This window comes from Trichechus manatus, unplaced genomic scaffold (genome assembly GCF_000243295.1).
Source record: "Trichechus manatus latirostris isolate Lorelei unplaced genomic scaffold, TriManLat1.0 scaffold00180, whole genome shotgun sequence".
NCBI classification, from domain to species: Eukaryota; Metazoa; Chordata; class Mammalia; order Sirenia; family Trichechidae; genus Trichechus; species Trichechus manatus.
The window spans coordinates 3401355-3415629 of NW_004444116.1; the positions used below are offsets into that span (position 1 = coordinate 3401355).

The 14275-nt window shown below is 39.8% G+C and overlaps 1 protein-coding gene across 3 annotated transcripts; it reads right to left on the bottom strand.

Moving 5' to 3' along the window:
• Positions 1–7803: 7803 nt before the first annotated feature.
• On the bottom strand, positions 7804–13925 carry ZNF311 (zinc finger protein 311). 3 transcript variants are annotated; one of them, XM_004387087.3, is made up of 4 exons: positions 13840–13925; positions 13394–13568; positions 12684–12788; positions 7804–10026 (listed from the first exon to the last, which is right to left on the bottom strand). In XM_004387087.3, exons 1-4 carry the CDS (start codon positions 13852–13854, stop codon positions 8450–8452), a joined length of 1872 nt encoding a protein of 623 aa, XP_004387144.2. In that variant the 5' UTR covers positions 13855–13925; the 3' UTR covers positions 7804–8449. The 3 variants fall into 3 exon arrangements, with proteins under 3 accessions (XP_004387144.2, XP_023597151.1, XP_023597149.1); XM_023741383.1 differs by having other exon boundaries at positions 13394–13517; positions 13840–13869; XM_023741381.1 differs by having other exon boundaries at positions 13394–13544; positions 13840–13869.
• Between the last annotated feature and the right edge of the window lie 350 nt (positions 13926–14275).

Below are 14275 nucleotides of genomic sequence, written 5' to 3' on the forward strand. Positions count from 1 at the left end.
TGAACAAATCTGTCTTGGATGAAGTACAGCCAGAATGCTCCTCAGAAGCCAGGATGGTAAGACTTCATCTCAAGTACTTTGGACATGTTATCAGGAGGGCCAGTCCCTAGAGAGGGCTATCATGCTTGGTAAAGTAGAGGGTCAGTGAAAGAGAGGAAGACCCTGAATGAGATGGATTGACACAGTGGCTGCAACAAAGGCCTCAAGCACAGCAACGATTGTAAGGATGGCACAGGATTGAGAGGTGTTTCCTTCTGTTGTACACAGTCACTATGAGTCTGAACCAACTCGATGGTGTCTAACAACAACACACCTTGGCTTGGAAGTCATTTCCTCCTGGAAACCTTCTCGATCTCCCCCACCCCACCCCCTACAAACTCCAGTGTTACAATTAAAGATGATATGGAGGGAAACAACCACATAAAGGGTCCCTGCTCTCACGGAACATAGAGTCTTGTGGAGTTGACAAGCATTAGCTGTTATTGTCCAAATATGGCACAATCTCTACTAAAAAAGTTTTTTTCTGTGTAGACTTTTAATGATGTTCCAGATATATTATTAAAAGTTAGAAAATAATATGTATTAATATATGGTAGATGGAAGGATACTGTGGTTACTGTCAGAAGACAATTCTCCATGGATCTCTCAGTTTCTGCACGTAGTGTGAGGCACTGCCTTTTATTCTGGACTATTTTTTCAAGGATATTTGTATAAAGAACAGCCTTGGAAGATATAGTTTCCTATCCTATAATGCTACTTCCAATGCTAATTTGTTACCTTGTTGTTTGTATTTGAATTTTTTTTTCCTGCCTGAAAACTTTGGGAATCTTTTACTCACAGTGTGTTTTCGTGTGGGTCTTTTATCATTCATTGAACTGGGTATTTGGCAGGCCCTTATCTCTAGGAGGAAACCCTGGTGGCGTAGTGGTTAAGTGCTATGGCTGCTAACAAAAAAGGTGGCAGTTCAAATCCACCAGGTACTCCTTGGAAACTATATGGGGCAGTTCTTCCCTGTCCTGTATGGTCACTATGAGTCAGAATTGACTGGATGGCACTGGGTTTGGTTTTCTTCCCCCCTCTCTAGGAACTAATTTTCTTAATTCCTGGCAAATGTTCTTATGTGATTTTGATAATTTTCTCCTCTGTTTTTATGTTCTCTTTTGGAGCTTCTGCTAATTGGGATCTCTGGATCGATTCTCTAGACTTTTTTTTTCCTTTTATTATATTTAATACATATAAAAACATATGCAGGAAGTATACAAGTTTTGAAGCATAATATTAAAATGAATACTTCTGAACACATCACTCAAGATCTAGCACTACACTGTCCAATGCTAGTCACACGTGGCTATTTAGCATTTGAAATATGGCTAGTGTGACTGAAGAACTGAATTTTAAATTTAATTTAGTCTAAATTTAAAAAAGTATTCTCAATTAAATTACTGGAAAGCTTTTGTTTGGGACAACTTGGGTATGTGAATCTACTTTTTCAACTCTAAATTTTATGAAATTTAAGTACAGATCAAGTATTTAGTGCCAAAACTAAGATGCTGTAAGTGTAAAATACACACAGGACTTCAAAGACTTAGCACAAAAAAGAAATGCAAAATATTTCATTAATACTTTTTAATTTTGATTATATGTTAAAATGATATTTTGGAAACACTCGGCATATATAAAATATATTTTTAAAATCAATTTCTTTTACTTTCTTAATGAGAAAATTTAAAATTATATATGTGGTTGGCATTAAATTTCTATTGGACAGCTCTAGGCTAGAACATTACTAAGTCTTTCATCAATACTTGCTGTTCTACTATCCCATCACTCTAACTCCCCTTCAGAGGTAAGTATCCTAAACTGTGTTTATCATTCCCTTGCTTAAAAAAACTAATTTATACATATGAATATATCACTCTCCAATCAACAACACAAACTATCAACACTCCAGGATTGTCCAGAATTTAAACTGCAATCGCCAGCTTGCCAAACCCTGTTAAAGGACCGACTGGAGAAGTGATATCACTTTAGAGTAACGGTTCTTAAGTCAGGGTGAGGACTTGGAGTCCAAAATCCATATGCACACCATAGTTTGTCAGTGAAATAAATGTCCTGCACATGCATATGCATTTTCCAAAAGCATATACATGCTATTGCAATAAAACAAAACAAAACAAAAAACTCTCATTCTCTAGAAGAACATGACAACTTCCCTTGTGTGTGTGCTTGGGGGAAAGGGTGGTGTGTGAGATCTGTGAGATTTGTTGATCATGTAACAGGGGATCCTCATACTCCTGAAGACTGGAAAACCACTACTAATTGTCCAGACATTCTTAGCTCTGTTCTTTAATCATATTGTTTCATCTAAAAGCCACATATCCAATTTGGTCCTCTATAGAAACAATTTCACTGAGTTATGTCCTAAATGTTATCGTCTTGGCTTTCATGAAGAAACTATGTAAGAAATGGCCATATAAAGAGTATGCCCTAATTTTCTGTAGAAACTGAACCTAAGGAGCTATGCTTTAATCATTGTCCTTTGTATAATAAATTATGTAATTTGTTTGGGATTTTTAACTAGAAAATTGGGTCTCTTGGATCCTTGTCCTTCATTATTACGTACGTGTGATCAACATTTTCCAAAATGTTTTCTGTGAAATAAGACTTCATAAAGATTCTCCCCTAAACTGAATTCTGTGGTGAAATACTTTTGGAAAGTAACACTTATAGTTCCCTCGTTTAAGATTCAAACTGGACATGAGTATGTTATAAGCCGGGAAGTCTTTGAGGGTGTAAATAAGAACACCACCTGGCTGGTATTTCCCAAACTTATTATTTAAACAAACAATTAACTTGTAAAACACCTTTGAGAAATGCTGAGTAATCCGCTGTTTATCTCTTTCTTTACCATCCAGGAAATTCAGACCTAAATTTAATTATCAATTATAGTCATTATGTTAATTAAGCTTCCACACTTGAATCCTCTTCTAGGATTTTCAATTTCTATTTGAACAGCCTTACTGTATGTGGGTATTTATGTTAATTCTATCTGCAATAATGACTTGATAACATTTAGCAGAGAAAGGAATACATATAAGAGACACTGAGAGACTGGAAAAGATATAAATTACCTAATAAACTTGAAAGAGCATTTCATATATCATGCAAATAACCACGGCAAACATTTAAGAAATAATTAGGAAGTTCTGATATAGCAGGACAGGCTTCATGTTCTTTCCATATGAAAACTGCTGTTTGAAAAGCACACAGTTGACTTCTACTTAACTGTAATTTTTTTTTACTTTAAAATTTTTTTTATTGTACTTTAGATGAAGGTTTACAGAACAAATAGTTTCTCATTAAACAGTACACATATTGTCTTATAACATTGGTTAACAACTGTACAACATGTCAACACTCCCCCTTCTTGAACCTGGAGGACCTTTTTTTTGGTGAAAATATACATAGCCAAAGTTACACCATTTCAAAAGTTTCTACATGTACAATTCAGTGACATCGATTACATTCTTCCAGTTGTGCTGTGATTCTCACTATCCTTTTCCAAATTATTCCATCACCATTATCTTCAACTCACTGCCCCCTAGGATTCCCATCAAACCTTTTGAGTTGCTGTTGTCAGTTTGATCTCACATAGATAATTCTTTTTTTTTTTGTATCTTAGATGAAGGTTTGCAGAATAGTTTCTCATTAAACAGTTAGTACACATATTGCCCTATGACAATGGTTAACAACCCCACTATATGTCAACACTTTCCCTTCTCAAACTTCGGTTCCCTATCACTAGCTTTCCCCCTATCACTAGCTTTCCTGTCCCCTCCTTCCTTCTAGTCCTTGTCCCCGGACTGCTGTGCCTCATTACTCCCATTCTGTTTTATGAGGCTGTCCAATCCCAGGCTGAATGGTGAACCTTGGGAATGACTTCACCACTGAGCTAAAAGGGTGTCCAGGAGCCAAACTCTCGGGGTTTCTCCAGTCTTTCAGGCCAATAAATCTGGTCTTCTGTGAGTTAGAATTTTGTTCTACATCCTTTTCCAGCTCTGTCCAGGAACCTCTATTGTGAGCCCGGTCAGAGCAGTCAGTTGTGGCAGCCGAGCACCATCTAGCTGTACTGGACTCAGTCTGGTGGAGGCCATGGTAGTTGTGGTCCATTAGTCCTTTGGACTAATCTTTTCCTTGTATCTTGTCCTCTTCATTCCCCCTTGCTCCCAAAGCGTTGAGACCAGTGGAGTATCTTAGATGGCTGCTCACAGGCTTTTAAGACCCCAGACGCTACTCACCAAGGTAGAATGTAGAAGATTGTCTTTATAAACTGTGTTACGCCAATTGAGCTAGATGTTCCCAGAGACCACGGTCCCCACAGCCCTCCGCCCAGCAATTCAGTCCCTCAGGGAGTTTGGAAGTGTCTGTGGAGCTTCCATGACCTTTCCTTGTACAAGTTGTGCTGGCTTCCCCAGTACTGTGTACTGTCTTACCCTTCAACAAAGTTACCACTTACTTATTGTCTGTTTAGTTCTCCTCACCCCTCCCATCCCTCCTAACCAACAAAGATTCTTTCTTTTTGTGTGTAAACTTTTACATGAGTTTTTATAGTAGAGGTCTCATACAATATTCGTCCTGTTGTGATTGACTTATTTCACTCAGCATAATGTCCTCCAGTTACATCCATGTTATGAGATGCTTCACAGATTCATCATTGTTCTTTATCGTTGCATAGTACTCCATTGTGTGTATGTCCCAGTTTGTTTATCTATTCATCTGTTGATGGGCATCTAGGTTGTTTCCATCTTTTTGCTGTTGTGAACAATGCTGCAATGAATATGGGTGTGCATATGTCTATTCGTGTGACAGCTCTTATTTCTCTAGGATATATTCCTAGGAGTGGGATTGCATTTTATAGTGCTTTTTTTTGTGGTGCTGATGTTTTCTTTGTTCCCCTTACTCTCCTGTGCTGAGTTCCTTTTGTCTGGAGAATTCTTTCATTTCTTTTGTTTTTGTAGGTTTTGCTTTTACTGAGACTTTATGTTTTTCTTCTTTATTTTGATGAGTAGGTTTGTTAACTTTCTTTGTGGTAACCTTGAAATTTACCCTTATCTTCCTAGATTTGAACCCATCTATTATTACTTGGTATCGCCTTGCCTTCCTCTCCATTAGAAGGTTCTATACCTATACTGTTTATTCACTTTTATTATTCTGATGCTGTTGTCATTTACAGATTAACCTCTCTGGTTCCCCGTTATAGTTCTTTTGGTTTTTGCATAGTCCTTAAGAGTTCATTTCCTAGGTTGGTACCTGGCTAGTACAATCCTGTGTCCTATATTCAGCCTGTGGTCTGATGTTGTTTGTTCTCAGATCGAAGGACTCCCTTTAATAAGTCTTGTAAGTTTGGTTTGGTTTTTACATAGTCCCTTAATTTCTATTTATCTGGAAATGACCTAATTTCACCATATTTGAACAAGAGTTTTGCAGGATATGTTATTCTTGGCTGCCAATTTTTTTCTTTCAAGGTTTTATATATGTCATCCCATTGCCTTCTTGCCTGCATGGTTTCTGCTGAATAATCCGAGCTTAGTCTTATTGTTTCTCCTCTGTATGTGACTTTTTGTTTTTCTCGAGCTGCTCTCAGGATTCTTTGTTTGTCTTTGGTTTTGGCGAGTGTGATTATGATATGCCTTGGTGATTTTCTTTTGGGGTCTATCCTATATGGGGTTCATTGAGCTTCTTGGATGGTCAGCTTTTCATTTCTCATGATATTGGGGAAGTTTTCTGTCAGCAATTCTTCAGTGATCCTCTCTTTGTTTTCTCTCCGTTCTGGAACTCCGATCACTCGCAGATTTTTGCTTTTGATTGTATCCCACATAATTCTCAGGGTTTCTTCATTTTTCTTGATTCTTTTTTCTGATTTTTTTCAAACAGAGTTGTATACAAGTGTTTGTTTTCAATTTTGCTGATCCTATCTTCCATTGTCTCAAACCTGCTCCTCAGCCCTTCTATGACACTGTCCATTTCTGAAATCTTGTTGTTTATCTTTTGGATTTCTAATTGTTGTTTTTGTATGATTTCTAGTTGTGAATTTAGCATTTTGTTCCTGTATTATTTTCTCGAATACTTCCATTTTTTGTCTGTATTTTCCATGAATTTGTCTATTTTTTCCTCATTTTGTCTGCTTTTTGCTTCAACTCTTGGATAATTCTGAATATTAGAGATTTGAATTCCCTATAAGTTAGGTCTAGTGCCTTTTCTTCTACTGGAAGATCATCTGGTGTTTTATTTTAGATGCCTACTGGAACCATCCTATCCTGTTTTTGTAAATGTTTTGATATTGTCTGCTGTCTTTGGGGCATTCAGTGTTTATTTTCCTCATTTACTGATTGTGGATTTGTTTGTTTTATCCTGCTTTTTTGTTTTATTTGGTTAAGTCTGAGCTGGCGGGCTGCGCGTTCTTTGTTGTTTGCTCATCTGTGGGCACAATACTTTTCACCTCCTTCTCCAATGGGCAGGGCAGTCACTCGGGTATGGTACAGCAGGGCAGATCCAGCTGAATGGTAGTTGCTGGGATGGGTTGTTTGTGGCACATACCAGGGCTGACAGTGCAGACCGGGAATCAGTGCAGGACAGGTTCTAGTAGGCCATGCCTGTGCTGCTTGGGATTGTGATGTTCAGTGCACGGTGCAGGTAGGCAGGAAGGAGGGGGTAGACTGTGCTGTGTGGAGCTAAGATGGGTATGGGAAAGATGAGAGAGAGGAGAGAGGAACAGGAGCCATAAACATACACAAAAAAAAAGAGTGTTAAGGAAACTTGCTATTGGTGTGGAGAGATGAGAGACAGAGAAATGGGGGGAAAAAAAGGGTAAAAGAAAAAAATGAATAAATCGAGAGACTAGAAACAAAGAAAGACAAAAAGGGAATAAGAGCAAGAAGACAACAAAACAAAGAAACAAAAACAAAAACAAAAAAAAAAAAAACAAGAAAAAAGAAATGCCCCCAAGGATGTCCCTGTGCATCTGTGCAGAGTAAGGGAGTAGCTTCCATGCTGTGAGGTACTGGCTAGAAGGGGCTCCTAAGCCGAGAAAAGAAAAAGAAAACGAACAAACAAATCAAAACAGAACAAATCAGAACAAATAAACAAAAAAGCCCCAGGGGTCCCACCAGCGTGATGGCACGGGCCAGGAAGCAGTTTCACAGTTGAGTGGTGTTTCACAGCCCTTCAGGAAGAAGCAAAGATGGTGCACGGAGGCAGGTAGTTGAGAGAAAGGAGGGGGAGGTGGTGAGAGGTAAGGAAGAAATCTAAAGAAGTGGAAAAAAGCAACACCAGCAGCCAACAAAAGGCACTTAGGGAGCCAGCCAGTGTGTGGGGGTTGAATCCAAGAGACACCAGGGTGAAGCTGGTGCTTCCAGGCAAAGAGACTGTGGCTGCAGGAAGCAGAGGAGGGTAAGTGGGGGTGAAGAAGAGTTGGGGGTGGGAAAGCCTTTATCACTGGTAACTGGTTGTTCTGTCTCCTGCTGGAAGCTTCATGAAGCTGCTTCCTCATTCTTCCTGTTTGCTGACTTCCGATAGGAGTCCAAGATGGCGGATCCGTGCTGTGGTAGCTGATAGGGGACCTCTCCATGTATCTCTCCTCACTCTCTGTTGTAGTCAGTTTCTTATTCCATTCAGTGCTTGGCTGCGTTCTTTATCTCTTCATTTGATGGTTAGGGTTTCAGGATTGACGTGTGACTCTGTTTGACTTAGTTTTTCTGATCTTTTCTACAGAGGGACGGTGTGCTGCTTCTGATTATAGAGCCATGTTGCCTGGAAGACCCTTAACTGTAATTTTTAAATCTGCCCCTCTCCCGCTCCTTTTCTCCCTTGAATCTCAACAATATTAATCCCATTTAGAGAAGTACCAGTCAGGGTTTAAAAAAAAAAGCCCAAAAAACACAACTTGCTTGAAAAAAAAAAAGCATATCAATTAAAAACAAAAAAAGTTTTTTTTCCCCTTGAACTGAGATATAGCTTCATATTCAAGATGTCATGTAAGCATATGGAAACTGCCTAAATAAGTCTGAGCATTCTGAGGATCATTTGAGCAGGATTAACTAGTCATGTGATCCTGGGAAAACTTCTTAACCTTTCTATGCCTCAATTTCCACATCTCACAGGGATGTTGTATGGATAAAACCAGTTAAACTGGGTAAAGTCCTTGTAACAGTGCCTGGCACATAGCAAGCACTAGTAACTATTCGAAAGTACTGTTCGGTAGTGATAGACAAAGCCTTGCAAGTAAAATGCTCACTGAAGAAATAAATACTAAATAGGAAGGTCAAGGATAACCTTGGGATCTCACAATTAGGGGTCAGGGAATCAAGGAGAACCAATACAGGGGACTGAGAAGGACTACTCCAAGAGGTGGAAGGAGAAATGGGAAGTGTAAACACCAGAATCATTACTCTTAGGTGTTGGTGGTCAAAATACTGACTACTGAGAAGGTCTGGGAAACAGATTTCCCACTCTCATCAAGTTCATGGGTTCTCCACATTCTATGTTTTCTTTTTTTATGTCCAGTAAGATTTGAGCTCACTCTGAAAGCTTTTCCACATTCCTCACATTCATAAGGTTTCTCCCCAGTATGAACTCTCTTATGTCCAATTAGAGCTGAGCACTGACGGAAAGATGTGCCACACTCATTGCAGGTATATGGCTTCTCACCAGTGTGGATTCTTTTGTGCTGCCTCAAGACTGAACTATGATGAAAGGCCTTTCCACACTCTTCACATCTGTAAGGTTTCTCTCCAGTATGAATTCTTTGATGATTGGTCAAATTTGACTTCCCATTGAAAGCCTTACCACACTTTGAACATTTATAAGGTTTCTCTCCAGTGTGGATTCTTTGATGGGTGGCAAGGCAGTGCTGATCCTGGAACGTTTTCCCACACTCCCCACATTGATAGGGCTTCTTGCCAGTGTGTTCTCGTTCATGAGCCCTGCGTTTACAGTTATGACGAAAGGCTTTCCCACACTCCTCACATTTGTAAGGTTTCTCTTCAGGGTGGATTCTTCTATGTTTGCCGAGCTCTGCCTTGATACTGAAGGCTTTCTCACACTGAGGGCACCCATAGTTTTTCTCCCGAGTATGGATTCTTTTGTGTTTGCTTAGGTCTGAGCTCCGAATGAAGGCCCTCCTGCACTCGTTGCATTCATAAGGTCGCTCACCAGTATGGATTCTTGTGTGTTTGGTGAGGTCTGAGCTCCCGCAGAAGGCCTTCCCGCACTCCTCACATTCATATGGTTTCTCCCCAGTGTGGATTCTGCCATGGATGGTAAGGGAATGCCTAAACTGGAAGGCCTTACCACAGTCATTACATTCATAAGGCTTCTCCCCAGTGTGGATAATTTGATGCATACTGAGACGGTTCTTGGTCTTGAAGGCCTTCCCACAGTCACTGCACTCATGAGGCTTCTCCCCACTATGGATTTTTTTATGTCGGCAAAGAGCTGACCTACTATTGAAAGCCTTTCCACACTGGGTACAGTCAAAGGGTTTCTCCCCTGTATGGATTATCTGGTGCATAGAAAGCTGATTTCTGGTCTTGAATGCTTTCTGACACTCATTACACACATAGGGTTTTTCACCAGAATGAATTTGCTCATGGAGAATTAGGTCTGAATGCCAACTGAAGTTTCTGCCACATTTGGCACAGCCATGGAGTTTCTGTTCTGTAGGAACTCTATTATATAGGATACGCTTTGAGCTTGGATTGACGTGCTTTCTAAGTACCTTCTGGTTCTTTCCTTTCTTGACAGTCACTTCCTCAGAGCCTTCTTTCTCTTCTCTCAGTTTCTTCCTCATGGACATTTCCCAATGATTCTCTAATTTGACATCCTGTACACTAACTTCTCCAACCTCAAGACCCTGGGAAACAACTTTCAGGTGACTTTTAAATTTCATCCAGCAAACTTCTCCATTTTCAAAAACCTCTTGTTTTGAATGAGCCTTCTCATTCTCAGGCCATGTCTTGTCAGTTGACACTTAACAGAGAAAACGAAAATGTCAGATGTTCAGAAGAAAGAAAATAAGTGAGATGGGAGAGGTGAAAAGTAAATGACTTTTCCATGCTTGAAAAACTGCTAACATTATGGTCAAGGGTTGGGATAGGCTAAATAATAAAAAGTACTAAGACATTTCAAACTCAGAAACTTTATAGAAAAATCTTTACAAACCTACTCCTCCTCTGGAATCTCCTAGTTTAGTGACTGGCAATTCCACACATCTAGTCACCAGCCAGGAAGCTAGAAACTGTCTTTAACTTCTTCTCCGTACCCTCATATTTGTTCAGCTAACATTTTACAAATTCTGCCTGTGAAGTGAGCTGCAGAGGGGGTGTTGAAGTGTCTGTATAGTACCTCTTTACGTCTGCCCTGTGGGCCCTGGAGAGCCACATTTCTGCTATGTTAACTCTGCTCATCTGGGTAGATTAGAAAGGGGGAGCACCTGACCCAAACCAGGCCAGATTCTCTCTTCTTGGCCTTTGGACTCGTGATTGAAGAGTAGGTTCAAGGTAAGGCTCTGAGAATAGCTAGGTATTTAGCATTTAAATTTGAGGAGCAGTAGTAGTAGGGTGGTATATGGTGCAGGGGAGTGAATGTTTTGCCATATGGTCTGAGAAGCAGAGAGGGTCAATCTGCTGAGAAAGAAGAATGAAGAAGACTCACAGAGAAGCAGAGGAGACAGCTGGAGAGAGGGTCCTGATGGCTTTCCAGACCCTTCTTGAGCTTGATGCATACCTGCCCTTCAGATCCATGACACACCCTTGAAGTTTTATAATAAATTCTTGTTTTTTTTAATTTACTTAAGCTACTTGAATTAATTTTTGCTGTTGGCAACCAAAGAGTCTAAATCAACCTTCTTATTATCTCTTAACTCTATCCCTTTCTCCCCATTTCCCCTGCCAGTGTATTCTCACTAGCTAACTGTAATACCTCCCAAATGTCCTTTAGTCTGGCTCCCCTCTAATCTATCTTCTATACTGTTTCCAGGTTATTCTTTCTAAAAATTAAATCTGATCAGGTCACCCCTTAGCTTAAAATACTTCAATGGCACTCCATAGTTAACCACATGGGAAGGAAGTAAAGTGTAGGGTTAAGAGTCAAGGCTGTCTAGGTTCAAATCCTACCTGTCTTCCATACTAGACTTTAAGCTTCTTGAGGGGAAGGTAGATACCTTATTTGACTCTATATCCCTAATACCTTGTATAGTACTTGTTATACATTGTTGCTCAATATTTTTTAAGGGTGGAAAGAAGGGAGGAAGGGTGGATATTGTAATTGGGTAGTTGAAGTGGGCATGTAAATAAAGGAGAAAAAGTCGAGAAATCTTTTAAAGAACAAATTCAGAAAATAGTTTGAATGAAGAACTGGTAATATTTCATGACTGACAAGACAAGAGGGTCAGGGAGAATGGAAAGGCAAAGTGAGAAAAAGGTAGAACAAGAGATAAAAACAGGGACAGCTTTATGAAGAGACAGCCTTGTGGGAAGAGATTAGTTTGGTTTTAGATACATTGCTTTTCAGATGACAATGGGATATCCAAATCAAAACCAGGAGTTAGAAGCATGGGTCTGGTACCCACGAAAGAGGTAAAGGTTAATGTTATCAAAGTGCATCTGCATCATAGCTGATAGCTGAAGCTATGAGAGAAACTAACCTCACTATAGGAGAATAGAGAAAGGCAAGGGCAGAAGGCCCAGGACTCAAACAAGGAAGGTCCTGAAGAAAACCAGAGGCAGAACAGTGATGTTCTCTGAGCTTTTCTTGAGGGCCAAATTTCAAAGAGCCTGTTAGATAGGTTATATTAGATAGGTTAGATGTGATGATAGCTTTTTTTTTGAGGGCCAAATACTTTGGACATGTTAGCAGGAGGGCCAGTCCCTATAGAAGGACATCATACTTGGTAAAAGGATATGGTAAAAGGTTCCAAACACATCTATGTAAGTAAAATTATAATTATTCCAAATTTTACATGTTGGTAAACTGGTAGTTGGGTAGGAGTTACTGAATTATATCACAAGTTTCATATGTGTAAATATTTACATACACATATATATACTATTTATTATAGATATCAAGTTATATATAGTGTAGTAAATGATGGAATGCATTCAATTTATCTGATAAACTGCTTTGTAGAATCTTTTCTTACGAATCTTAGACTTTTTTTTTACAAATGTGCTTTAAGATGAAGGCAAAAACTGGATAAGTAATTGCTCTTGATACTGACCCAGACTCAGTATACAGCTATGCAATAGATGACCTTTTATAAATGCTCAAAAAAGAGGAAGACCCTCAACAAGATGGACTAACACAGTGGCTACCATAATGGGCTCAAACATAGCAATAATTGTGAGGATGGCCCAGGAATGGGCAGTGTTTTGTTCTGTTGTACACAGGGTTGTTACGAGTAGGAACCGACTCGATGGCACCTAAAAACAACAACAACATTAGATAGGTTGCAAAGAACCAATTAGATAATGATAACTGTCCAAGTAGTTTGTTGTTTTCTCTTCATTAAGGTTTCCTAATGGACTTCCTTTATGGGTCCTTCATGATAGATGACCCACCAGTGGAATCATTCTACAACCATTTCATCACATGGAAGGTAGAAGGGAACTAAAAGTTCTATTACTCACCTGGGTAGAAGGAGCTCAGGGACTCCCTGTCCTGTAGATCCTGAACCCAGGGTTCTGTCTCTCGCTCCAGATGGGAGATCAAAGGAGGTTTAGGAAATGGAAATCCTGGTTAGACAGAAGGAATATGACAGTGTGTAGAGCAACAGAGAACTATTCCAACACTTATTCCTGGCCCCTCTGTTAACATATGGAGACAGGAAAGAAATGTCCATTTGGGTAGTGGAAATGGGTTTTTTCAGGAGTCTGGTAACATGTAAAAGAACATGTTTAGTTAGGGCCTTTCTCAGAAAAGTCATACTTGTAAAGGCAAAGAAGGAGATTCTGGGAAATAATCATCCGAGTGTATTCCCCTGTTCTTTTTGGGAGGATGGGAAGCCATCTGTTTTGGGCTCTTGGATAGGAGTTCATGACTAGGAGCTGAACACAGAGCACCTAACGAGAAATGCTAGAGAAAGCAAGAATTAGGGAGAAATGAAGTTAAATGTCTCCTTTTCACCCAGGGAGAGTCCTATTACAAAGAATCAGAAAATAGCAACTAGGTTGGCTAGAAAATTCTCTCGCTGTGTAACTGAGGCAACTCAAAATTTGAATTTTTGGGGACAATCCTGATGATAAAAATAAAGACTCTAATTTTCAATATGAACATCAATATAAAGCAAAAAGAGAGAGAGAGAAGAAAATACTGAACCAAGCACAGGAAAAGTTCTTACCAAGTGATACCATATTCCCATAATTTTCCAACATCACATCTTTATAGAGATGTCTTTGAGCATGGGTCAGACACTGCCACTCCCTGTCAGTGAAGTTCACCGCTACATCCTCAAATGTCACAGACTCATGAATCAATATGCTCCTGTGGTCCTGGAAAAAAAACCCCTGAGTTCTCTCAGGAAACAGAAGCAGAAGAAAAGAATTTGTAGGGAGAAAGTTTACAGAAGTGAAAGGTTATTACTGCTTTGGTGAGTATTTGGGGATGTGAAAGGGAACATGGGCTTTTAGTAGTGAAAAATGAAAGAGGAAACAGTCCACAAGTGATTTCTTATGAGAGGGAACACCTGTACTTGAGAATCGCACAGGCAAAGAAGGCAGTGAGATAAAGTCACATTCAGAAGGCAGTGATACATTTTCAGGAAGGTTGGAAGGGGCTTCAGCTCACTTGGGCCTGGGTCATCAGTGTGATATCTGCTTCCGGCAGGTTTCCTTGGCTTCCATCTTTGGCAAAGGCAGGATGCTGAGGAGTTGGGAGAGCTGAGACAGGGGAAATAAGCCAAGAGTTAACATGATACAGCTTTTAACCTTTCTCCCCAACTGTAGAAGCTTCAGCAGCTGTAATCTAGGGGTTAAGCCTACTGCCTTATTGTATCCTCCTCCATTATTTCTCGAGTTTCAGTTCATGGTGTTGGGCATCTGGCCCAGGCACTGCAGTCAAGCCAACTGTAAGCGCACTTTCTCCCTCCCCTCCTCTACTACATGTTTTTCTCTGGTTTGTCTTCATTTTGAAATAACCTTACCCTCTACCCAAACAAAACAGGTTAAAAAGCCCAAATCACTGACTCCCAGCTTCTATACTAAAAAGTTGAAGTAATTTTCTC